We start from the raw sequence: 27,391 nt of genomic DNA on the forward strand, positions 1-27,391 counted from the left end.
TTAAATAAAGTGGATATAGTTTAAACATATTTATTTATAGTGGATTGGGAAACAAGTTTTGCATCTTATATTAATCCCTTTCCACTTTGCGGGTGCGAGTGCTGCCTTGTAGCGGCATTAGCCTACTCTTTTTCTAAATCTACAAGGGTGTCTTTAACGTGCAAGAGATATGGCTCTCTCTTAACACGGGTCAGCCTATCATCGTTTCCTCAAGACCATACTCGCAATAAAGTGGATATAAGCAACTCAATCTATATGCATATTTTTATAGAACTTGTATATGTGATAAAATGAACATATCTATGTATTATGAGTAATATAATTTGTTGTGTATTTATAGAGAGGTTATGGCGGTGCCTACAGAGAAGCCTTTATCAGAAGACCAAGCTTGGTCGTACTTCAGGGATGTCATTTTAGGAATAGAATATTGTAAGTTAGACTGCCTTAACTAAATAAAATTGTAGTAAAAAAGAACAATAAAGATGAATCAATTAATAGGAAAGTATTATAAAATCTGTTCTAGATGTGTTTTACACTTGATCTTAGATTGAATGCCAACAATTCTGAGAAGAAAAAGAAAAAAGAAATGAAATTACTCTTGATTAATAATCTTTATTTGATTCTTTAAAATCCAAAAATAAATAATATCTCATAAATAATTCAAAAGAATTGTTTATTTTTTGTTTGTTATATTAGACATTTATGTTGAACTATCCTTATATTTGTTAGCATTTAACTTACATATATTTATACCAGTAAATTATATATATATATTTAATGAATATTACCAACAACTTCTAACTCCTTTATATATAAATATCAAAATATCATTACTAATGTTAATGAGGCCAGGATAAGGTACCGGTAATCGATGTTTTAAACTAACAAATGTAAAGATTTCAATAAATGCATGTATATAAAACTTAAAAAAAAAAAACAATTCTTAATTGCACCTGTTTGTGCTAACTGTTAACCAACTTTTTTTCGCAGATACTTTATTTCTCTTCTACGTCATAGCAATTTATTTTCATAATTTTCAAATTTTCTTTAATGAAGGAATAATCTGATTTATATTCATTAACAGCGATTAATATTTGCATCATTTTCCTACCAGTGAAAGTCACAAAAATAAATTGCTCATGAAATATTAGTTGTTTCACAGTATTTGGAAGAGTTCCAAATAAGGGCTTCTGGCCATAGGAAAGAGATGTAACATAAATAAAGAGTTAAATTAGTGTTGTGGAATGACTTTCTTAAGTTTCAAAATTAACCATGAACAGGTGGATGGGTTTGGTATATTGAAATATTGAATATAAACAAAGTCATGTAGTTTATTGAATACAGTACACACAGAGAGGATGTAATAACATACTCCCAACACCGATTCTAGTGTATCACAGTCTCACACTGTGAAACACAGATTTCTCTCCCAAAAAACACCAAGTAATTACTCCCATCTGGGAGGGTTTTATGACCTGTTGATTGCAGGTAAAAGTAATAAAACTCAACAAATCATGACTGCATGGTCTGGCAGTGACATATAATTACAGGTCAACTATTATCTCACTTCTTCCTATTTCAATGATTTCCTATTTAGTTTTATTTCTGAAAGCTATAATAAAAAAGGTTAATGAAATGATTTTTAAAATTTGTATACAAATATGTATTTTTAGATTGGAAAATTATTTACATTCTTTCATAATCTCATATTGACCAAGAATGTCAACTTGATATTTACAATAAGTTGTACTTATAGTCAGTTTAAACACATAGATATTAATATATACATGGTTTAAAAAAATAATAGTAATGATACCAAAAAAATAATGAATAAAAGAAAATAATGTAGATAAATTAAGTATATATTATATTTATATAATCTTCCTTTATTTCTTATTATTTAAATTTAGAAAAAAAAAGATTGAATAAATTCAATTAAAATATATGTCTTTATTTTCTATTAATTATACTCCACTTACAGGTGATGTTTTGTTTGTTTTAATTATGTTTCTTAGGTATAAAAAACCAACACTGTCAGAACAAATGCTGAATACAATTTTAATAAATAAAGTTGTGTGCAGGATTCTTTAATAAAATCAGATTATAATATGTCTTTGATTAAATTTAACAAATCTTACACTTTTCATCATTTTTGTGACTGTCATTTAATGACAGGAAACACAAGAAATGTTTATTGTAGTCATCAACTACTGGCACACTTCAAAGGTAAACATAGCAATAAAAATCATGGTGTTGGGAGGAAATACACCAAGGTAACATACAATTTAGGAGTTTTAGGGAGGAATTACTAATCCAAGTTTCTCCCAATTTCCTCCCAAGATTTGGAGAGTGTTGTTGTAGTTTCTTGGTGTGACACCAGTTTTTACACAGTGTAGGGAGTATGAGATTACATCCTCTCTGTGTGTACTGTATGTGTAGATCTGGTAACAGAGGTAGAACGAAACAGCCACAGTTAAGAATGTGAGCTTTTCTATTTGAAAAGTTAAATGAAAAGGCTAATTTTTTGATTTTATATTAATTTATGTTTTATTTCTTTCAGTGCATCATCAAAAAATCATTCATCGAGATATTAAGCCTTCAAATCTGTTGTTAGGAGATGATGGTCATCTTAAGGTATGTATAGTATAAAAAGACAGGTAGAAATTTAAAATTCTTTTGCTAATTCACGATGAAAATTATACTTTAAAGTAGCTTGAATTTGCTATAGTTGTATGCTGTTTCAACAAAGAGAATAAACAAACTGAGATTTGCTCACACTAGTACACTAACACAATGTTATACAAAATTAGCTGTGTTTTAAAAATTCATCTGAAGACGGTGAGAATATGAAACATTAGAAAAAGGCAAAAAATTTATTCGGAACAGTAAAAAAAATTACCTCGAAATTTATGAAACATCATTCCAGAGTGAATTCAACTGTCACTGAACTTTTTTGTTCTGGTATGCGAGTCTGGTACTATACATATATAACCTAGATAGATGAGAGTGGATAGTTTATGCAGTCTATTCAATTGACTTTCCATTCTTTATAATAGATATGTGCATAGATACAAGAAGATGTGGTATGAGTGCAAATGAGACAACTCTCCATCCAAGTAACAATTTGTAAAAGAAAGCCATTATGGGTCGAGGTGCAGCCTTTAAAACAGAGCCTTGGCTCACACCAACTAGCAAGATATAATGGGCCTCAAAAATTATTAGTGTAAAACCTTTCAAACGGGAAAACCAATGGTCTAATCTATATAAAAAAAAAACAATGGGAACTAGTACCAATTAATGCATCTGATAAAAAAAAAAAATATTAAGAAATTTGATGACACCATCATTCCCATGAGTAAATAAATACTATTAAAGCTCGCGTAAAATACATAACTAATTTTTCTCTTCTTTCAGATAGCAGATTTTGGTGTTAGTAATGAGTTCACAGGAACTGATATATCACTCAGTAATACTGCAGGTACCCCAGCCTTTATGGCACCAGAAACTTTAAGAGGTAATATTTTAATCTGCATATTAATTTTTCTAAAATTTTATTGATGTATAAAACGAAATCAGGGTATTATTAAGTGTAAAAGAAGACAAGTAAACTTCAAATGTACATCAACCCAACAACACAAAAAAAACGGACAAGAAAAAGAGGTCACAGACAAACTCATCATAGATACCAAGCCTAAAATTGTGTAAGCCAGATGGGTGTCACATATACAAAAGACCAACCAAAAACACCTGAACCAAAATGTGATATTCTTACTTTAAAAACTATGAAACAATGAAAATTGACTTGTTTTGATTATTTATTCACTCTTCTTTTTTGAGGTGGAAAGGGTGGGGGATAAAAAGGGATATAGATAAACAGTTACTTCTTTAGATAAAGACAATTTAAAAAAAATAATTAAAAAAAAAAAAAAATATTGAATTGTAGAGTTGTTATAGAATAAAAGAAAGTCTGGTAAGAAGCTGAAATTCTAATAAAGTTATACAATGAGAAAATTGTGTGCAGCCAAAATGACTTGTATCAAAAATATTATATCTTATTGAACATATCAAAAGAAGAAAATATGAATAGTTATGATTTTTTTTAACTAAGTACAGGGCAGCTAGGTTTAACTTAAAGTAACAAGAACTACTGTTTCCTTTATTTAAAGAAAGATACTCTTTTTTTATTTTCAGAAGAGAAAGAAAATTTTAGTGGAAAGGTATGTGATTTATTTTATACCGTTCTTACCTTTATTAATTGTAATTAGATTGGAGTAATATATCTTTGAATTGATGACTCTTTCATAACACTTTTAAAGATTTATAAGTCTCTTCCATTTCAAAATATTATGGAATGATTTTAACTTTCCAAGATTAACAGATAAGTTCATAAATCATCTAACAAAAGATACACACAATGCTGATTCTGCAGAACTCACAGTTTCTGATAGCTAGTTTGTTGTAAATAACAAAAATTAAAATAAGGTTTTAATCATATATTTCAGGCACTAGACATATGGGCTATGGGTATCACATTGTACTGTTTTGTGTTTGGACAGGTAAGTTTGAATACACACAACATTAGATTGTACTGTTTTGTGTTTGGACAGGTAAGTTTGAATACACACAACATTAGATTGTACTGTTTTGTGTTTGGACAGGTAAGTTTGAATACACACAACATTAGATTGTACTGTTTTGTGTTTGGACAGGTAAGTTTGAATACACACAACATTAGATTGTACTGTTTTGTGTTTGGACAGGTAAGTTTGAATACACACAACATTAGATTGTACTGTTTTGTGTTTGGACAGGTAAGTTTGAATACACACAACATTAACATATTACATGGACAGGTAAGTTTGAATACACACAACATTAACATATTACAATATATCATGTTGATATGCAGTATGACATGAATTGAAAAAAAAACATATTTTCGATTTGATTAATCGTCTACAATTACAAATTTCCTTGAAGCAATTTAAAAAAAAGAGCTCGGACTGAACACAATATTTATGACTTCATATTTGATCAACAGCATAACTATGAGTCTTTTTTTTTATCTGCATGACACCTACTTCCTGTTATCACACCGCAGGTAAAATGTGATTGGTTTAACGCTGTCACATGGTGACCCCCTATGAGAGCTTAGGGGGTTAGTAAATTTCAGAGGGGGTTCATGACGCGTTAATGGTGACATCATCTATTAAAGTTGTTGTGTTTCATCGCAGCAGAAAAAGTCCAGCATGCGATAAATTCGTTATACTGACATTTTTATTTTTAAACAACCAGAATGCAAAGTAGCAGATTATATAAGTTATATGGTTCGCTACTGACTCCCTATGGACCATAGAGGGTGTATAAAATCCATAGGGGATTCTGCCTATGGCCTCACCCCTATGAATTTCACTAACCCTCTATAAATCCATAGGGGGTCAGTAGCGAACCATATAACTTATATAATCTGCTACTTTGCATTCTGGTTGTTTAAAAATAAAAATGTATTGTTAGTATAAGGGGAGATAATTTATGGTATTTTATGAAATAACTATATGAAAATAAAGAGATGGGGTATGATTGCAAATGGGACAACTATCCACCAAAATTTAATTGAAGTGGATGCTAGCAATTATAGACATGCATAAAGCCTTCACCAAATGAGACAATCCTAAACTGTATAATTGGCTATGAAAGGTCCCAACTTGAAAAATATAAACTAACAGCTTAATTTATAACAATACAATTTACGAAAAATAAATATGACAGACAAAAACAAACAACAACCACTGAACTAAAGGCTCCTGAAGTAGGATAGGCACATAAAGAATTGAAAAACATATAGTTATTAGTATCGGTATATACAGTATAAATTATCTGGTATACATGTAAAGTTTATTTTTCTTTTAATTGGAATTTTTAGATTTATATATTTTGATTTTCAGGTTCCATTTAAAGATGAATTTCCTTTAGCACTACACAACAAAATATTAAAGGACCCAGTTAAGTTCCCTACCCAGTAAGTAAGATAACTTTATTAAGTATATTCTTGAATGATTTCTCTTATTTACATAAATGTTTTATTTAGGAAAAAAGAAATGTGTGTGCTTATGATCAAAACAAGGTGTTTTCATTTCAGCAAAATACAATTTTAGTGACTTTTTCTATTTTTAAATGCATTATCTATGATGATAAATCATATATATTTTTCAATTATCTAAATACATTCAAAACAACTTTTACCATGCTAAAAATCCATTTACCGTTGTATTAATACTTATATAAAAAAGAAGATGTGGTATGATTGCCAATGAATACTATCCACAAGAGACCAAAATTACACAGACATTAACAACTATAGGTCTAGGTACGGCCTTCAACAATGAGCAAAGCCCATACCGCATAGTCAGCTATAAAAGGCCCCGATATGACAATGTAAAACAATTCAACCCAGAAAACTAAAGGCCTTATTTGTAAAACAAAATGAAGGAAAAACAAATATGTAACATATAAACAAAAGACAACCACTGAATTACAGGCTCCTATGCATGTTATACTGATACAATATATGTATATTTTTGGCAGTATAAAGATAACAGATTCACTAACAGATTTAATACAGAAGATGTTAAATAAAAATCCTGACAACAGAATTACCTTGCCTCAGATAAAGGTTGGTATACAAAATTCAAAAATATTTTTATCATAATGACCCTCCTTACCCGTGGTATCCATTTCAGGGACTCTATCGTACTACAGATTCACCAGGCCTTGGTTCACTTTCGTTGACAAAACTAAAATACATTTTACCAATTATGCTCCAAGAAGACCCTGTTTACTAGACCCTGTTTACACTAACAAAGAAGAAGGATCTTTACTGAGATCGATTTTTGGTCTAATGTAAAAGGGAAAGATTGATCTTCAATCGGACTTAAAAAATCTACCTCCAGAGGTGGTTTTAAAAAGTTGATCTTATTTGAAGCGATCTTTTTTTAGTGTAAACGCTTAGATCGATCGCAATTGATCTTTTTTCAGGTGAATGATAATTTTAAATATGAAAACAAATCTGTGCATGCTCGGCGGCAAAAAAACATGCGTTTCAAAACAATGGATGGAATAAGGAAAGTAAACATATATTATGCTGTTTTGGGATTATCTTCTAAATTGATAAGTTTTATTTCTTTGCTGCAAATCCTCATCTTCAAACGCATTGACCGTTCATATTTAGTGAGAGTTTACAAACATATCTTTGTTTAATGACTCGTGATGTATGAACCAAAATAATAATTAAATAAATCCTACTAGACAACTATGGTTTTCCATGTTTTTGACTCACAAATCCATTTACACAGAATGTTATCTAGGAGAAATATTTTTCTCATCATAAATTACACATCTTAACATTTTAACATATTGTAGTATTTTTGTATAAATGTGAAATATTAAATAGAGAAAACTGACCTGATAATAGAATCAATGATGTCCACATATATGAATATATCAAAACAACAGCACACAACTATACAATTCAAAGTATGAGTAAATTCTGAACTAACAATAGAAGTTCCCTCCAAAATGACCATATGACTAAATTAGCCAATTATCACAAAGAAGAGAAAGTTTCACAATACAAACTAGTAAAACCCAGAGAGTACCCAAATAACCAATAAATCCAAACTCACTGAGCCATGAAAAGATCATACAATGAACATAATCAGTGGAGCATGACTAGAAACTACTCACTAAGTACTTAAGAATTAAAACTGTTACACTTATCAAATATATAGTAATCACAATATCAAAGCATAGTACAAAACTAAAAATATCGAAATTAACACACTACATTTGTACCGTAAAAAAGTTGCTTATTTGCAAGATTATTTGTAAAATTTGTTGCAGAAAATAAAATCTTAAGTGTTTGTTTATTTATTTTAGTTAAATCCATGGGTAACTAAAGGAGGAACTTGTTCCCTGCCAACAGAGGAGGAGAACTGTACACTGGTTACCATTACTGAAGAAGATATAGATAATGTTGTCAAACATGTGCCAAAACTAGATACACTTGTAAGTAAACCAATCATGTGTTCATATAAATTGATTGGCTGGTGTTTATAATGTCATTTTGAGCTAAATTTGCTAAGCAGCAAGGTTTTATTGCTGATTCGAATAATTAACAAAGCTACCTGTGAGAAAAAACACTAATGTTCGTCAGGAAAAGTGACAATCCTATTCAACAAAAGATCAAAGTATAATGTTCATTTGCCAAAAGCATATTAATAGAAAATATTTTAATTGACAATCTGCTTTCAAGCACGAGTGAAACAATGACAAACAAAAACCTGCTTAAGTTTACATTAATGCATGTACATAATGTATAAGGTTAAAAAATATAACATTTATTTCCTTTTCCTGTACATGTTCTAGCATTTTAAGATACAATTTGGTTGAAATGCAAAAGAAATTGCTAATGAAGGGGAGTTAACTCCGTAAATTTACTATCTTCCATTCTAACCAAAAGTTATCTGAAGATATCTCAAATTGTGTACCAGAAACCAAAAACAACTGACCTTTCATTCCTAATCATGAATTTAAAATAGGATGGTAAGGTCAGCAGGCTTGTTTGAATAATATTTTGAAATTCTTCTTAATTGCGTGAGTCTTACAAAGACAGGCACTTAAAAACTCAATGTTTAATTACAATTGATTGTGGTGTTATTTGATTCTGTCTAGTAGAAGTATACTACCATTTTCTTTATTCAATATAGATATTCATCTTGAGATTGTGTATGATTATTACTTTTATGTAACACTTAAAATGTATTCAGAAGAGAAAAAGACACTTTTGTAGAAAATTGTTAAATTAAGGTAAATGGCAAGTAATCTTCAATATATCTGTTAACCTGTAATCTATATGAAAACACTTTTCAATATAAAACCCAGAAAGACAATATATATGTAGTATGCAGGTTTAAATTTGTATGTTTAAAATATCATTTTGAAAAGATAGCAAATGTTAATTGTAACTTTTCTGGCTATCATATTGAAAATGTGTTTCCATATGAGGTACATGTAAAATTGAGAATGGAAATTGGGAATGTGCCAAAGAGACAACAACCCGACCATAGAAAAAAACAACAGCAGAAGGTCACCAACAGGTCTTCAATGTAGCGAGAAATTCCCGCACCCGGAGGCGTCCTTCAACTGGCCCCTAAACAAATATATACTAGTTCAGTGATAATGAACGCCATACTAATTTCCAAATTGTACACAAGAAACTAAAATTAAAATAATACAAGACTAACAAAGGCCAGAGGCTTTTGTTTAGTCCTCGAAAGTTTCACTAGACCAGTAGTCAGCACTTTTGCATTGACTTGAAATATTGGTTAAATTTTTGTTGTTGAAAATATTGAATTAAGTTTTAATATAAGTTATTTTTGACTTTACAGATCTTAGTGAAGAGTATTTTGAGACAGAAATCCTTTAAGAATCCATTCCACAAAGACAATGGAGACCACAAGAAGACATCCAGGTCACATTCAGCACCGGATGCATTTGCTCAAGTTGTTAAAAGGTACCAGAGTAATAATGAGTTAAAGGGACAATAAAGTTCAAAATTTGACTGATCTGCTTATTATCATTCATTTGACCAAAAGTCCAAGATTTATTCCAACACTGAAAATGACTCATTGTTTAGTGACATTTCTAAAATAGGTTTTTAACAAAGATTTATTTTCAACACAATATTGTGTGTATTGGTTATATAAATAGCTTTAACTTAAGACAAATTTTCCCTTAGGAATTTCTGTTTTGCATATTGCAGAAATAATTATAATTAATAGCAGTTGTGCATTTTTTAGCTCACCTGACTTGAAAGGTGAAGTGAGCTTTTCTCATCACTTGGCGTCCAGCGTCCGTCGTCCTGGGTCCGTCGTCCGTAAACTTTTACAAAAATCTTCTCCTCTGAAACTACTGGGCCAAATTTAACCAAACTTGGCCACAATTATCCTTGGGGTATCTAGTTTAAAAAATGTGTCCGATGACCTGGCCATCAAACCAAGATGGCAGCCATTGCTACAAATAGAACACAGGGGTAAAATGCAGTTTTTGGCTTATAACTCATAAACCAAAGCATTTAGAGCAAATCTGACGGGGTTTAATTGTTTATTAGGTCAAGATCTATCTGCCCTGAAATTTTCAGATGGATCGGACAACTGGTTGTTGGGTTGCTGCCCCTGAATTGGTAATTTTAAGGAAATTTTGCAGTTTTTGGTTATTATCTTGAATACAAGAGGAGTTATTGTCCTTTATAGTCAATATTGAACAACTTTTCGTCATATTTGTAACTTGTACAAAAATCTTCTTTTCTAAAACTATGGGCCAAATTTAACCAAACTTGGCCACAATCATTACTAGGATATCTATTTTAAAAAAGTGTCTAATGACCCTGCTTACCAACCAAGATGGCCGACATGAGTAAATACAGTAACAGGTGAGCGACACAGGCTCTGGAGGGCCTCTAGTTAATTTTAGCTTCGAGATGACAAATATTCTACTTTAAGGAGGTTTGCTTCTTAGTTTCAAAATAACAAATTTTTCATAACACAAGTGTATATTGATAGTGGATTAATAAAGGAACCAAAAGAGATAAAAATAAATATAGGTCAATGTGCTTGTTTTCGAGATAATAGACATTGAAAATTTGGCAGGAAAATGTTCTCTCTTGATTTTTCATAGCTTTATCATTGACAAGTTTAAGTGCTATAAACCTATTAAAAATAAAGATTTAATAAGACTTTTACAGATGGCTTATATTTATACATTTAAAAGATTTATAAAAAGAAAAATGGGGGTCAAGTGGCAGTGTTTTTTAAGGCATTCGAATGGATAAAATCATAGGATTTCGAGATCTGACAAAAATTCCAAAACCTGACAAGCAAACATTCTTAATTTAGAAAAACATTAAATTTATACAATTTCTGTCTCTTTTATGGATAAAAGTATTGCAAGTCTTAAATGCAATCTAATTGAGTTGCATTCCCTGTCATATTTCCTTGAGTCATGTTCTGTCCAAGAAACACTAAGAAAATTAAAAGTAATAATGTTATGATTTTATTTGGAACATGTGGTGTCAGAGTATGTCTTTTATAAGGATCAAGCTATTTTATAAATAAATATTAAAATAAATTGATCTTCAGATTTTATAATCATGTTTTTCTTATTTCAGAAAAATGTCAGAATCCCAAATGGAGTCTAGTGTTGAAGAGGTGTCCTGACAGAATTACCTCCCTTTAATCTACTGACTGACTTGTCCTGAGTGGATGCCAGGTTGATGGTTGTGATATTTGTCTTACAAACAACTATTGTTTTATATTTAAAACTTTGACTTTTATCTAGATTTTATATACCTACCAATATTTTAATATTGAACAGTTATAGCTTTATTGTATTCACTACCTTTGAGGGTGTGTTATATTTTATATGATAATGTGGGGTATACTTAATGTATGCAAATTAAAATTCTTCATTTTGCAATTTCATATTGTTGATGCACAACTTTTCATATTAAAATGTTTTTTATACTAATTACACACTTGTACATATTTTCTAATGGGTAAATTTTAATCAAATTACAACATTTTATATAACTAGATAGTAGAAAAAAAATATAGTTAGAGCTAATTTCCTAATGCATGTAGAGCAAGACTTGTTAACTTACTTGCTTTGTTTGTTTATTGTACAATTGTAATTGTGAAATAATGTTCAATCAAATTTAAATATAATACATACAGGTTTAACTATGCCTATATATATTGCTTGAAGATGTCAATCTTAATTACAAAGCTTGAGGAAATGTTTATACAACAAAGCAAGCAAGGTAACCAACGTTTTACTCTACAAGCATTAGGACATTAACTCTAAGTAGCACTTTTTTTATATTTTATACAGCATACAAGGATTATATATGTAAATCTAATACAGTCTCACAATTAGAGTTAGCTTTTTGATATATGTATGTTATTAATTTCTAATATTATTGCGATTTTTTTCTGGCTCTACCTCTAGTGCTAGTTAAAATTTATTTTCCTTTTTTAATTGCGTCTGTACTTATAACTGTTACAATTATTTTTAGATTTTTATAAACAAGTCAATCACTGTAAATAACACATAGCTGTGGGTGGGATAGAGCAGATTATTACCAAAAGAAAATTACCAAGGCTAAGCCAAGGATAACAATATTTTACGAGGGATAAAAATATCACCCTATGTGTTACCTAATTTATTATACTGAATGTTCTGTTATTCCCCTCTTTTGAATTGCAAGCTCAAGTGATAAATAAGAATGTCTTGTAAAAGACAACCATCTGTAGTTGATAAATCACACAATTGATCAAACATCTCTGTGAGGGGCAATAGAGTACAGAATTTGCCATGGGATAGAGTAAATTACCTCCCTTATATTAATCAATCAAAAACTGACATTTTAACATGAAGTGTACTAAATGTTGTGCAGCCTTATCTTTTTGTTAAAAACACAAAGCATGACACATGAACAGAGAATATCTGTAATCTGACACATGACTTGAGATTATTTTGATTTTATACAGAGAGCTGGATCATTTAATGTTGGGTGTTAGATGAATGGCTCTGACCATCGTTCATATTAAAAAAAAAAAACATATTTAAGTATACATTTTCAAATGAGTTTTCATTTATTAATCAAAATAGTTCACAACTTAATGTAACGGGTATTGTGGTAACATAACCTGAAGTAGGGGGGATAGTGGTTTGACTATTAAACTAACTTGTTTAATATTAAGAGTGTTGTGTGGTTTCCCTGCCAAGCATACTGCATCTAGGAGTAAATGCAATGGCTGGTTGACTTAGGAGTTAGAAGATTGTGTCTTTCTTCAGACCATAATTTTGTAAGCTAGCATGATAAGATTTGACCTGGTCTCATGCAAAGCAAAGTATACTCATATCTCAGTAACATTTTGTCACCCTGAACAACATGTAAAGTTGCTGGATGTTAAGCATCCTTTAATCAATCACAATTTATTAATTTTAACTTGTACTGAATTCCATTTTACATGTTTATTTTTTGGATATCTAATAACAAACATTGAATTTTAATTGTAAAATCACAGTCTTAAAAGTTTCATTTTTATGTGTTTTATTTTGTAGCACAAAAGGTACTTTTGCATGAAAATAGTAATGTTTAAACACTTTTCCTACTTTGTACTGGAACATAAGTCACAAAGAATCATCTGATACTATTATATATAATGGTATATAACCAATGCACACCCTGTAAGCTATAGCTTTAATATGAAAGCTGCATTTTTCTTAAGGATGTACTTAGGTGAGGTTTTGGAATTTGTGTCAAATGTTCAGACTCCTTGGTGTTTTCCATACAATACAATGTAAAATATTTTGCTCCATAACACCTATTTATTTTTTCATACAAGACTTAATAACTCATGATAGGTCATTTACCAAAATTTTAGAAGATTCTTGATTTTCTTTCTTTTGTTTTGAGATCCAAATAATAACAATGCAAATATAAGGTAAAAATCTGAGTCAGCCTTTTCCCGCCATATTTTAAACATCAAATATCTTGAAAAGGAGGTCCATGACCTATCAATATTTTTAGCTTATCTTTATCCTTAATTGATGCTCTACAAGCTTAAAGTATCAATTTTAGTTTCTTAATTTCTTAATTTTTACCTGACTTCACCTAAGTACATCCTTAAGTCTTATTTTTTCATATTGAAGGAGTTTAAGATCTCTTTCAGAGGCCATTTTTAGGGGAAAACTAACTGGGAAATGAACTTTCCAAATATACTTTGCAGTTGCTAAGGCGATCAATTTTATGTTCAGTATCTGCCATCTTGTTATTAACAAATAAACAAAGACCTTTAAATGTCTTGATATTTCTTTGTCTTTAGGTTTCTGTCTCATAAATGACTTTGAACTTCGAGCACGTTCCTATACATTTCCTAGGTCACAGTGATTATGATATTAAGTCACAGTAAGAACTGATTGTTCAATGGCGTCATTTCCACAGATTGACCTATGGTCAACTGTTGTTTTTTTATTCATTCCTGAAATAAAACATTTCTAGATTGGTATTTTGACATTTTCCCCACAATTATTTTGACTCATTTTAAATGAAACTTTTCACACTCCTATTGGAAATATGTATGAAACAGTCATGTCTAAAATGAACTATTTATACATGTAAAGGTAAAACTTCTATAAGCAGTCCATACAGAACAAGTGCATTTCTTATCATTCAGGTAACCAATCAAATAATCAGGTTCTAATGAAATGTACAAAGCATTCAATTTAGAAATGGGAAACAGCTACTTAAACCAAATTGGTGTTAAAATTGTTATAGGAAGAATTAGTTTACTAATTGTAAGATATCAACATACATGTTTATAGTTGTTCTGTACGGAAATGCTGCGAATGGATGTTTTACGAAATTGAACATACTTACATGTACAATATTTTTAATAAAAGATCTGTTATGATATCTAACTTAATGAACTGTTTTTGTTATAATATGAAAGTTTTATGAAATCCAAATATTTTAAATGTTTTTTATTTTTTATGTTTTATGATTAATATATTTGTGTATATTTAGTTTTTTGTTCTACATGTATTTTAATGTCTTTCGGGTATTTTATTGTATATAAACAGTCAATTTATTCATTATAGATAAATTTTATATTTCATTCCAATAAAAATTTTAAACTTTTCAAATGTTTTATTGATCAGTAATAATGATAAAGTTCCCACAACTATGGTGAAATCCCTTAATTTATATATTTCTGTCAGATCCCTCAAAATGTTAAAGCACAAATCTATTACAAGAAGTTCTTAAATTTAGGAAACATTTTCGTAGATATTTGTTTTCATGGTTTTGCGAGTCTGCATACAAGCCTATAGAAAATTAGTAATTCATTGAACATTTAGATTTATGGTACACCTGTTACCACAAAAATAGGTATCCAACCAACCCTTATAAATATACAGTAATTTGTCGTTTCCAAATCTAATGCATCCTGGGTAATATTTTGAAAAGTGTACACCAAAACGTGATAATTGGTTAAAGATGTCATAAGCAAGGAAATTTAACCAATAACATGATGTTATTTTCATTTAGGGGTACGAACATGAAAAATACCCATGGTTCTTTAGATTCCAAAACGGCCAATTGTGATGAATTGCAAAAAGTTTATATTATGACCTAATTTTTACCTTGGTTAGAGAACTTTGGTATGGTAGAGATTTATCAGTAGGTTGTTGTTATATTTTTCACCCTTCCCTGGTTCAATGTTACATCAGAATGAATATTTTTCCTATTTTAACTTCATCTAGAAGAAGAGTATGTGGATGTAATTAAATGTTTATTTTATTTTATGTTCATTTATTTTTGTGAGTACCAATTTTGATGGTTTGAGGAAAATTTGCATATTGGTGGATATTTTATTTCGTGGTTTTGGCAAAGTCTACTTACATTCCTTTAAATAATTTGTAATTCATGGAATAATAAAATTTGTGGTTCCCCAATACCTACATAAATTGAATCCACAGTATGCCATAATATCTGCACAAACAATCAGGTTAACATACTTCATAATTATACATGATAAACCAACAATGTTTGGTTTTGATTTATTTAAAGGAAAATATTTCAAGTTTCATTGACCTTCAAAATTAAAAACACTATGCAAATGTAGTTACTATCTTATGTTATGCTCTTAAAGCAACAACTAACCTGCTCTGAGTCAGATTTGTAAACTTCTAATAGCTATGTTCTATGCTGATTAGATAGAGTTATCTTTACTTTGGCTATACTCAAATGGAAACCAATCTTGGTCTAAATCATCCTTATGTTGTCTGACTTTGAAGTTTTACCAACAGAATTTAGACGACAAGGATTTAAGTAATTATAAGGTCACTATTTAGCCTCCATCAATCAGCAAAAACTATGGGTAAACTGTAGTCTGCCATCAAAAACACAATCACAACCTAGCCTTGCGGTCATAAAACTTTCGAGCACGATTTTTGTACTCGGACTCAAGAATCAACCAATCAAAATACTGGATTTCATGTTTCGAGCATGATTTTTGTGCTCCGAGCACCAAGCAAAGTTTTATGACTTTAACCAATACAATTCCAACATTAACCTTAATGGCCTAATCTATGACATAACAATAAGCATAAAAATATAACAGAAAGCAACCCAAAACAGCCACTGAATTACTGAATAACTGGCACATACAGAATGTGGCTGGGTTAAACATGTTTTTTTAATGGATGAAATCCATTAATGCATTGCTCTCAGAAAACTTAGCCATAGAAACTAAGTCAAGATTGCTTTTAAATAGAAATAGAGATAGCTTAGGTTTGTTATGTTGTATATGTTGTTAGTCTGGAATCTTACTGTCACTACTTTTTTCTCCTTTGTTCAAAATATGGTGATACCAGATCAATAACTGGCTCTGTAAAATGCATTCGCAATGCATGTACACAGGGACTTTCTATACTAACAGGACTGGTCAGTGGCGGATCCAGAAATTTTCATAAGTGGGGGCCCACTAACTGACCTAAGAGGGGCCCGCTTCAGTGATTCCCTATATAAGCAACCAAATTTTTTCCCAAAAAGGGGGGGCCCGGGCCCCCTGGGCCCCCCTCTAAATCCGCCTCTGCTGGTCACTTATAACGATGTCTATACAAATCATCAGACTGATCTCGGCCGTAGCTGATGTCACATGACTTTATAGCAAATCATTTCACATTCACGACGTTTTTTTCATAACTATATGTTCAAGTTTAACAAAAAATCGGTTTTATGAAATTTTATACATTTTGTCATTGCAAAATGCTGTTTTTCAAAAGATTTCTTGGATCATTTTTAAATATTGATCTCTGAACTTTGAGGTATTTGTTCGTTGAATTTTCAGTAGCCGCTGGCATCTTGTTTGATATGTAAACCATTTTACACAACTGGGACGTTCTTCAAAACGATATGTCTAAGTTTAATAGTTCATCATTCTTTCAAAATCTTATTTTTTTGTCATCGTAAATGGCTAATATTCAGATCTTATATTAACAAATAATAATAATTATATAACAACAATGTACTGTGAAATACGCAAATAACTACTAGCATCGTATATCAGAGATACGAAACTAAGTTTATTGTTGGGTGGTAGCTTTAAACAGGCAGCTTAGAAATCAGTTAAAATCAATAGAGACGAGCCCTGTTAGTCATAGAAAGTCCCTGATGTACACTACAGGAATTAAGAGCTTGACTTTTGGTGATCCCAAAATGTTTCTTTATTGAACTTTTGATAGCTAGTTTCCTTGATATTTATCCTATATCTGTCAATCCTACCTCAAACATTGACCGAAATATAAATATATTGTCACATGGATTTCTCTTGTCCAGTAGCAAACTTTAGTTGTGTCTTGTGTAATATTGTTTGCCTGTTTGTCTTTTTCATTTTTAGCCATGGTGTTGTCAGTTTATCTTAAATCTATGAGTTTGAATTTCCCTCTGGTATCTTTCGCCCCTTTTTAAAAATACCAAAGGGTTTTTTCTTTCCATTTGACTGAGCAAGATGTATACTTATACAGCCACATCAGGTTAAAATAGTGATGTTTAATAAATATAATGCCTTATATCAATCTCTATGCACTTTTAAAAATCAATGTTACAACTCTTTGAGTGGCCTCTAGGAAGACCAAATTTCTACCCTAATCTAACATCAAGTGACAGTCGAAATTTTCTTTTTTACATCCCAGTCTACTCATTTCTGCAGGTCCTACCAATTGTATTTATTGTATAATAAAATTAAGAAAGGAAAAGGGAATGTGTCAAAGCGACAACAACCTGACACTTGAGCAGTCAACAGCCGAAGGCCACCAATGGGTCTTCAATGTAGCAAGAAACTCCAGCACCCAGAGGCGTCCTTCAGCTGGCCCCTTAACATATGTATACTAGTTCAGTGATAATGGACGTCATACTAAACTCCGAATTATACACAAGAAACTAAAATAAAATATCATACAAAACTAACAAAGGCCAGAGGCTCCTGATTTGGGACAGGCTCAAAATTGCAGCGGGGTTAAACATGTATAATATGTATAATGTTTTCATAGCCTGAATATTTGTGAAAATTTATCACTGAAGGTTAGGTAATAAAAATCTTATCATTAATTCAACATAACATTCATAATGTAACGAAAGTTTCAAATCAACAATATATATACAATTTATTACACAATAATTATCAACTTTTTTCTGGCTCTGCCTTTTTAAATTGTACAGGGTCTCTATAAGTTATGGTATAATGATCATGTCTTCGTAATAATGGTTCTGACTTCTGTAATTCTTCTTGACTATCATAAACTGTGCTTATTATAGCCTGCCTGTCAGCAGTTCTAGGCTTGGATGATTTTCTTGATATTTTTTCTCCATGGTATCTACAAAAAATCAATAAACCTTTAGAGATTTGTTTAATTGTACAAGTAAATAGTGAATGATTTATATTACTCAATCACAAATTTATTATATTGCACAGATGCTTAATATAAAAGTAGTTAAATTTGTGCGATTTCTTTCAATGTGAAAAAGCTTTTGCTTTTGAAGTTCATAATTATGTCCCTTTTTTCTTATCAAGTTATTTCCCCTTGGACTGACATGACCATAAAAAGAGATTGAGATAAGTTTTTCTTATCAGGTTTAAATAAAAGAGCAAAAAACGTTTCATTTTAAATACATATTTTTATACATAACTGAAGTTTATTATTAACTTTGTGATTGATCATACAAAATGAACAAACTTAAAAGAGGGACAAAAGATACAAGAGGGACAGTCCAACTTATAAAATATATATTATGGTTTGAAACAAAAGTTAAAATAAAATCTTAAGGGCTATTACATGTAGCATTTTAATAATTGTTGTATAAATAAAGAAAATATATGCCATTACAATTTAATAACAGTGTGTGATGATAATAAAACATAACTAACTTTGATCCTTAATGGACCTTCTTCAGAGGCTGAACGGTTTAATTGTGTTCTGGGTCTCTTTATCTAGTGATCCGTTCGGCGGTTCAGCTGGATCAGTTTGTCTTTAACCAAAATTACCCTGTATATAACCTGTGGTTGTGTAAAACCAATCACTCTCAACTTTCTTTTCTTAATAATTTTAGTCAGTCAAAGACAAAGTAACTTGATTTTTTTTTGAAATATACAAACTTTCGAAACTGACAAGTCATTGACAGGGCAGGGTTATAAATACTCTACTAATTAAAATAACAACCACTTTTCCCACGTAAACAAACTTTATTTGAAACAACATTCTGCTTATTATCTATAAATGATATCATTAGTATGGCTCATTGATCATTCTTCTGCTCTATTTTGCATTCACTTTTCTAAAATTTCATCATCAAAATGTCATTATATAGTTAGACAGCAGCTGCATGGTTGTTGCCTTTAAAAACACTTAAATTGATCACTGTGTTTAATCATGATCTACCAGACAATGTAAACATTCTTACCCAAATCCTGTTTTGACAGAAGCTGGTTGTCCTTCATTTTCTAAAGCTTCTGTCATGCCCTCTGTAGAAGACCCTATTCCCTGTCCTTCCTGCCAGCCTTGCTTTTCTAATATCTTACGCCCAATGCCCTTGGTATGAACTTCAAACTTTCCTATTTTAGCTTGATCAGCAGCAGACACATTGTTTTTCTGTCGTTTTTTTGCAATCCCAAGACTAAATCTATCAGTGCTATCGATACCATCCCTCCATCTTTGAGACTGTCTCATTGCTAGAAAGTCCTTAATGTCCTTATCACCTGCACCTTTCTCGTAGTAAGCACTCATATCAACATCCCAGTCATCAGTGGTTTGCTCATCGAAATCTAAAATAAAACTTATCTTAAGAAAGTATAACTTGACCTTACAGGTATTTATAATTTACTACATTGTATTATCAGAAATGCACCTCTTTAATGTTAAATTACAACATGCAGTCATTACCTTCTTGTAAAACCTGACATTACCATTATGCAAGCAACACATTTCTGAGTTGGTTTATTCCAAATGCTTTTTACAATCATGATGCACAAATCATTTGTAAAAATTGGGTTTTATGTACAGCGCTAATTTGAGAAAAAAAATAAAATATTAATTCTTAAAGTGCATTTGTCTCCTTAGGGCTGTTCCAGAAAATACTATGTCCCCCCCAGGGAAGGCAATTTTTTTAAATATTATGTGGGTGGTTGTATTTGAAATACCAAAATGCAAAGGGAGTGCTGTTCTAATTAAATTTTATTTCTGTGGGTGGTGGGGGTTAAAAAAAAGTGCCGTCCCTGGGGGGGACATAGTATTTTCTGGAACAGCCCTTATACTTCCAAACTTCAGAGAAAAGTTTAACAATGCCTCTCTCTAAATTCCAAATGCAGGGCCAAATTACAAAACATTCTGGAAAAAAAACATTTTCATCTCTGTATCATTTAACATAATTGATTTCTTTTGTATTTGATTCAAATGGAAATCTCCCTTTTTTAATATTTATGTAAATGTTTTGCTTAATTAGGAAGTTAGGGTAAATCACAATTTTCCAGCTGAAGTCATGAATAAACAAATTTTATCTGAAATATAAAATAATTCTTACCGCCTTCTTGTTCCTTCCAGTATTGTGCATCTGTGTAGAAAACTAATCCACTTCCTCCTTTCTCCCACTTTAGTTCTATCTCATTCTCAAATAACCTTTCTTCATTCCGTTCTTGGTTATCTGGGTCGTCATGGAAAGCTTCATGTCGTTCCCACTCCTCACAACTATCATTATCCTGAAAAAAAAAGTTATTACATGTATTACATATGATATAACAAATAGCAGGTTTACACTTCAGTTCATAAGAATTTCCCTGTCTCACCTCATACAGTTACATAATTTTAGTGGAGATGGAGTAGGCAATGTTTATCTGTTAGGCACTGTAACATATACATACATGTATGTAGCATGGAAAGGAAATCAGATTATTTCATCATATTCAGTAAAAAGTAAATTACAGAAATGTAAATTTAATGTATTATTATATTATACATGGTAAACAATCATTAAATGCCAATTTTTAAAGAAAAATGGAAAAGATATAATATGGTTCTTTTACATCAGTACTAATTTTTTTTTCCTTTTTCATGTTTTTGTAAGTTGTTTAAGTGCTTAGTATCAATCTGATGAGACAAGACTTTTAATGATCATTGTTTGGATATAAGATCACTGATGACAACATCTTATTTCTGATTTTTTTACAAAATGTATCATCTTTAATTTCATTTGTCATTTTAAAACCTGGCATGCAATTCAAGACAAATTGTCTGCTGTCATTTTTTATACAAATGTACATTGTCATAATGTTTGCTAGGTTTTTTCCATATCTTGTTAAAATTGTGTTCCCTACCCCTTCTGAGTGATCTGATTCAGCAATCATTTTTTCTTCTATCTTTTCTTTCATTCTCTTCTTTGTTTCTGGGTCACGTCTCCAATGTCTGTCTGACTTCTTTTTATCACATTTTTCTTCTTGCTTTGTCTGTTTAAGACTTTCTCCATTTTCTGAAGTATTTTGAGATGGTCCAGCAATATTGTTCACATCATCTTTTTGAAATTCTCCCTCACTTAAAAGTTTATGACCTTGACCTGATATACATGTCACACTTTCATCTGAAAAATCTGTTTCAACAATTTCTCTCCCATAATCAAATGGAACATCTCCATACTTCTTATTTGTCCTTGTTTTAGGAAAGGTCAACCCAAGTTTTTTTATGACCACAGGGGGGAGTCTACATTGCTGGATAAGTTCTAAAAATACTTTGGTCGGTGTGCCAACATTGCCATTTGGCATCACATCAGGGGGATGTAACTCTGGTAGTTTTGATAAATCAGCATCAGTAAAGTCTTCTCTATCTGTAGGAATTTGTTTTGTTTCTGCTCTATTTTTATATAACGGATCTGCATCTGTAAAGATATGAAAATGAAATATTAAAAAGTTTAGCTTGTACATGTACAATGTATATAACTACATGTACTGAGAAAATGCATAGACGATGTACATGATGTAAATGTATGTGATGTACATGTACATGTATAATAAAAAATAGGGTTTTTCCACTTAAAACACTACATGTATGCATTTACAAAAATGTATATATGTACATAGGGGTCGAATTTAAGCTTTTTTGTGTACTGGCCAGCCGGGCCAGTGGACTGAAAATCTACTGGTCCGGCTCCAAATCTACTGGTCATGCAAAAATGACATGCATTTGACAACTTTATCAACTGTAATACTTAGTATCCCTCGTAAATGATGTCGCAGGTAAATTGCGAAGCAATCAGTGATTTTTATCGGAAAATTTCTACTGGTCTGCCGGACCACCAGCTGACAAAATCTACTGGTCATATGCAAATTCTACTGGTCTCCGACCACCGGACCAGCCCTAAATTCGACCCCTGTATGTACATGTCATTGGTAAGATGTACTAGCAGCCATGTTTTTTTAGCTGATATTGGACTTTGTTTAGATTGAAAACAGGGAAAATAACAGCCAATCACATGAAGTAAAATTAAAATGTACTGTGTATTGTGTTCAATGTTTTTATTTACAGTTTTGCCTGTTACATTTTTCTATCATGTCTACAGGTACAGTACATTGTTGTTTACGAACATTAAAAGCACTAATTTGGATCCTTGAACATTATTTTAGTCATATGAGAGCATATTGTACTCATGGAACATAAACAGTATTTGACCTCACAAATCAAAAGTGATAGTATACGTGTACATGCAGCTTAACGGTTAACCATGTTAGCACCATCTGGTCATGTTGCTTTGTTAACTGGAAATGTTTTTACAAAACATGTAAATATATCGTTTGATGTTTTTTCGTACTAATAACAATTTTCACTACTTACGGTTTTCACTGTAGAGTTTTTATTCAGGGGTTTACTCAAATTTAAAAAGCATGTCCTGTAGGCTGTAGATTGATTTTATATGTAGGTATCTAGTTTTTTTGTCAAGGCTTACTACGATTTTTTACTGTTTCCGATTACTTTGCGATTTTTGTATGTCAAAAAAACGGCGTCATATGTTTTCGTATGAAATAAAAATGGGATCAGTAGACAGTAAACGGACAGGAAATGACTATAAAATCCAGAAATGAATATTTTCTAAAGTCGTGGTTCTGGTGATCACTTGAATCATAAAAAAAGTTATTTAATACTTTTCAGTGCTAAAAATTACTACTAAATAGTTTTAGGTTGGTGTTTCATGTGCTGAAATTGTTAGATTTTGATTAATTTCAGATTGGCACCTGGTTTGTACAAAATACATTTTTTTTCTTCTAAAATAAAAAGCAGTTTTCAAAATTTAGGATTAAATATAAAAAGTTAAGACTGTATTCATCTTCATGTATCAAGGATGTATAATCAAAGAGCTGATAGCTCTGAGGTGGAAGAAGGTGAATAAAAGGTAACCTGAATTACCACAAAAGCAGCCCCACTTACCAAGGCTGCTTTGATCCATTATCGTTATGAATTTTATGATGTATTTTTTTTTCTTCAAACAAGAAAAGGTCATAAGTACATGGACTTCCCATCCGTACAATCATTTTCTATGTTCAGTGGACTGTGAAAATTAGGTAAAATCTTTAAATTGGCAGTAAAATTAAGAAGATCATATCATAAGGAACACATGTGCACTAAGTTTCAAGTTGATTGGATTTCAACTTCATCAAAAACTACCTCGACCATAAACTTTATAACCAGAAGCAGGACGAACGGACAGACCAGAAAACATAATGCCCATAAATGGAGCATAAAAATAGTAAGGCTTGTTACATACCCGCAAACTTTTGAAAGTTCCCATAGGGGTTTTTAGTGCACAACAACAATTTTAAGGTTACAATTTTAAGCGAAGTATTTTGCACGATCTGGATTGTCTAGAAAAAGTGTCATATTTGTATGATGAACTTACATGCCTTTTTCTTAAGTCTGTTTGCATGATTCTAGTTATTAAATCGATAGAAGAGATGAAGCTAGCAGATCAGTGTTTATTTTCTTGCGTAAGAATATTAGATGCTTGTTGAAATTTCCAATTTTGAATTATGCACACAAAGATGGACCTTTAACAGGTTGGGAACAACACTCCAAATGAGGGGCAACCTTATTGGAAGAACATTACAACCCACTGTAAAAAATGAGCACATTTTTATTCATATTATTTGATGAAACTTTCCCCCAAGAACTATGCATCTATAAGTACTAAATGGTCAAAATATGTCAAAAGAATTTTCTGTTGTTTCTAAACTTATATCTTCTTTATTAACTTGACCCCTCATTTAGAAAAGTTGTTCCAAATATAAGAATTTTTCCACTTTTGAGTTTAATAAAAAAATCTTAAAAATGTTCTTTCTTTTTTTTCAACAGTAAAATGACCCCTTGTTTTAGGAACAGTCCCTTATTTAAGGAACACCACTCATAATTGGGGGGGGGTCCCAACCTGAATACAAAAATATAAAATATGTTACAACCAGTATTATGTCAATAAATTAGTGAAAAAAAATACTATTTACTATCTTTATCATGTTTATGGTAGTACAGTAGACTCCGGACAATCGGATACCCAAAATTTCAGCTAAATATACATCCAATTACCCGATATATTCAATTAGACGATGAATGTATATTCAATGAATATTCTACAATAATAAGTAGATCTATTGCTTAATATGTGAAAGGGCTGGAGGATTGATGGAGTGATTTTTATCAGTTACATCACCACGATGTTTGCGAGAAAAATTATCAGCTGATTATGTAGTTAATGATTAAATTTGTTTCCACTTGCAGTTTTTAAATCCTATATTTATTAAAATCAATCAAATGTCCTGAAATATTTATGTAAATTATTATCTTCCATCCATAGTTTGTCTTTACTTGTTTAGTAAACAAATTATTTACATTTTCACACAGGTAAACTAATTTGGCTATAAATAGATCACAGCATGTCTGAGTAGAATCTCTTATCTAAAATCGTAATTGTTATAATTTTATTTCTTTAAATAATCAAATGTAAATTTATGAAAATAATCATGATTGATAAAATAGTATTGCATAAAGTTTACGCTTTCAGAGACTATTTATGTTTAGGTCATGGTTCTACAGGCTTCTTCACATATACACAGAAATGAATGCGGCATACGGAGGCTCAATGAGTTTAAAGTCGGTCCCATAGGTCTTCAGAAGACTTGACGTCTTCTTCCACCAAAAAGAATTGTCAATAAAATATTGAATAATTAGATTTTGAACAACCATTTTATATAAGAACCCTGTCAATTTCAACTCGCTGGTTTGTAATTAAAACGGCCAAAAAAACACATGACAGTCACATGTCTTGAAGATCAGGTGTCTGACAGGCAAAAAACATATATGGACTTTATTTCAACCCTTCAGAATTTTTTTCCACAACTATTCTAGTGATGCATATTTTTGACATTAAATAAAAATGGCTAAATAGGTCAGTCTTATCAAATTTGTTCTAACGTCTTTAAAAAGCGACGTTGAATATGTTTTAAATTTGTCAAGTTGTAATGGTGTTGTTGTTCTAAATATAGAAACCGAAAAACACGGAACAATGTATGCATATGCAGTCAAAACCGACAAAATGTGGTTGATACGAATACATACATGTATGACATATGAAAACATATGACACGACAATATCATGTACATGTATATCATCATGATCATGTATATATATATTTATATAATTATGTGAAGAGCACTTTAATTTTAGTACAACTGGCACAGAAAATTTTTCCTTTAAGACCAAAACAACTTGCATGTACATGTATTTTAAGAAAATCAGACCAAGGCAACCCTAGCTACATGTGTCATGTGTGTAAGTCTGAAGAATGAAAATAATAAGTTAATATTTTAAACATGTTAATAAAGTACATGTACATGTAGAATAAATACAATTTATATTTACAATGTACATTGTATAACAATGTTTACATTTTGTAAATGTAAATTAAAACTAGATCGGCTGTTGTCTGCTCTATGGTCGGGTTGTTGTCTCTTTGACACATTCCCCATTTCTCAATTTTAGATCAAATTAATATTGTACATGAATTCTATGCCTACGTCTTGTATAATGATGATGATGATAATTGTACATATTTTCTTATCTTTGAATGAATCAAAATGTGTAAATAATTTCAAAGGCGTCAGCTGTACTTGTACTAACAACAAAACATTTATATAGATCTGATAATTTTTATACCTCCAGGCTTAAATCCCAAGGCAAAGGCTTTGGTAGTTTGGGATACAGAAATTTTAGAGATGTAGCACACTTGTGATATCGAATCTCCGTTTTTATCTAACCAATGTTTTCTGTTGTACATTTTGATCAAGTTATCTAAACGAACAGGGGTTGTACGAAACACACAACAGAACGTCTTTACATCGTTTTTTATCATATCTTTATCTGCAGATTTGGGAAGCATTTGTTTTTCTGGTCGGTGTCTGAAGTGGAAACAATGAAACCCATTTGTTTCTATGAACTGTGAGAAAAAGTTCCGTAAATCTGAGGAATGATATGTTCCTGGAATATTGTTAACAATTCCATATACAATTTCGTTGTTTTGGTTCGTCTCCATTTTTGACTTTGGAAATCCCCTTTGGCGATAATATTTAGATCTGAAACGGAGATGAAATGAGAGAAAATCCGGATATGCGAAAATTAAGTTTACTTAATGTATCATGTGTATCAAAACAGATATGTCTCTGGTGAACATTACATTTATAGGTGGTGGTGCTAAATAAGTTACATTTATAGGTGGCGGTGCTCAATAAGTTAAGATTTGCTACAAGTTCTTCCTTGTAAATTTCATTGAATTGAAAATCCTTAGGACTGAAGTGCTCCTCAGAAACCGGAGGAATATATGCAGATAATTCCAAGTTTACTATCTCAAATCATTGGTTAATAAACTTGGAATTGATAGTAGATCATAGTAAATAGCGAATACAAATTATTTCTAGTACTACTATATTTATGTTCAAAATATGCTGTAAACACGAAAATATGGAAATTAATGAAAAACAAAAAAGAATAACGGATTTACTACGGGAAAAATAGTACTAGTATAAAATTATTTGGCCGACGGTATGACGTTAAAGCTTATAAATGTCACAGTGATGTACATCCATCAATATAAGAGTGTGCGATAGAATGGAAAATATCGGCAGATTACTGATCATCGATTGGATATATGTTTTTGAGAACATTTAGTGTATTCATCTGAACATTGAA

General features: G+C 31.0%; 2 protein-coding genes across 6 annotated transcripts in view; one reads left to right on the forward strand and one right to left on the reverse strand.

Annotated features, from left to right (window-relative positions):
- Positions 1-14,766, forward strand: part of LOC143075843 (calcium/calmodulin-dependent protein kinase kinase 1-like) — a 94,554-nt gene extending 79,788 nt beyond the window's left edge. For all 5 annotated transcript variants that reach the window (XM_076251420.1, XM_076251421.1, XM_076251418.1 and 2 more), the window contains 10 exons: positions 341-429; positions 2,561-2,634; positions 3,415-3,514; positions 4,192-4,217; positions 4,503-4,556; positions 5,946-6,019; positions 6,586-6,673; positions 7,936-8,064; positions 9,447-9,571; positions 11,225-14,766. In XM_076251420.1, coding sequence (XP_076107535.1) covers positions 341-429; positions 2,561-2,634; positions 3,415-3,514; positions 4,192-4,217; positions 4,503-4,556; positions 5,946-6,019; positions 6,586-6,673; positions 7,936-8,064; positions 9,447-9,571; positions 11,225-11,273 — 808 coding nt within the window. In that variant the 3' untranslated portion in view covers positions 11,274-14,766. The remainder of the gene's footprint in view (positions 1-340; positions 430-2,560; positions 2,635-3,414; positions 3,515-4,191; positions 4,218-4,502; positions 4,557-5,945; positions 6,020-6,585; positions 6,674-7,935; positions 8,065-9,446; positions 9,572-11,224) is intronic.
- A 3,482-nt stretch (positions 14,767-18,248) lies between these two features.
- LOC143075845 (G patch domain-containing protein 3-like) lies at positions 18,249-26,771 on the reverse strand. Its single transcript, XM_076251424.1, has 5 exons — positions 26,363-26,771; positions 21,489-22,042; positions 20,699-20,873; positions 19,583-19,943; positions 18,249-18,498 (listed from the first exon to the last, which is right to left on the reverse strand). The coding sequence occupies exons 1-5, from the start codon at positions 26,736-26,738 to the stop codon at positions 18,306-18,308; spliced, it is 1,659 nt and encodes a 552-aa protein (XP_076107539.1). The 5' UTR covers positions 26,739-26,771; the 3' UTR covers positions 18,249-18,305.
- Between the last annotated feature and the right edge of the window lie 620 nt (positions 26,772-27,391).

Source organism: Mytilus galloprovincialis, chromosome 5 (assembly GCF_965363235.1).
Source record: "Mytilus galloprovincialis chromosome 5, xbMytGall1.hap1.1, whole genome shotgun sequence".
NCBI classification, from domain to species: Eukaryota; Metazoa; Mollusca; class Bivalvia; order Mytilida; family Mytilidae; genus Mytilus; species Mytilus galloprovincialis.

Bases quoted from the DNA above. Each gene is read 5' to 3' on its own strand.
- LOC143075845 (XM_076251424.1), bottom strand. From the start codon at position 26,738: ATGGAGACGAACCAAAACAACGAAATTGTATATGGAATTGTTAACAAT. The intron at 20,874-21,488 runs GTAGGGAACACA...TTTTTTTTTCAG, and splicing joins AATCAGATCACTCAGAAGGG to GATAATGATAGTTGTGAGGA. The intron at 19,944-20,698 runs GTAAGAATTATT...GTTTTATTTTAG, and splicing joins CTGGAAGGAACAAGAAGGCG to ATTTCGATGAGCAAACCACT.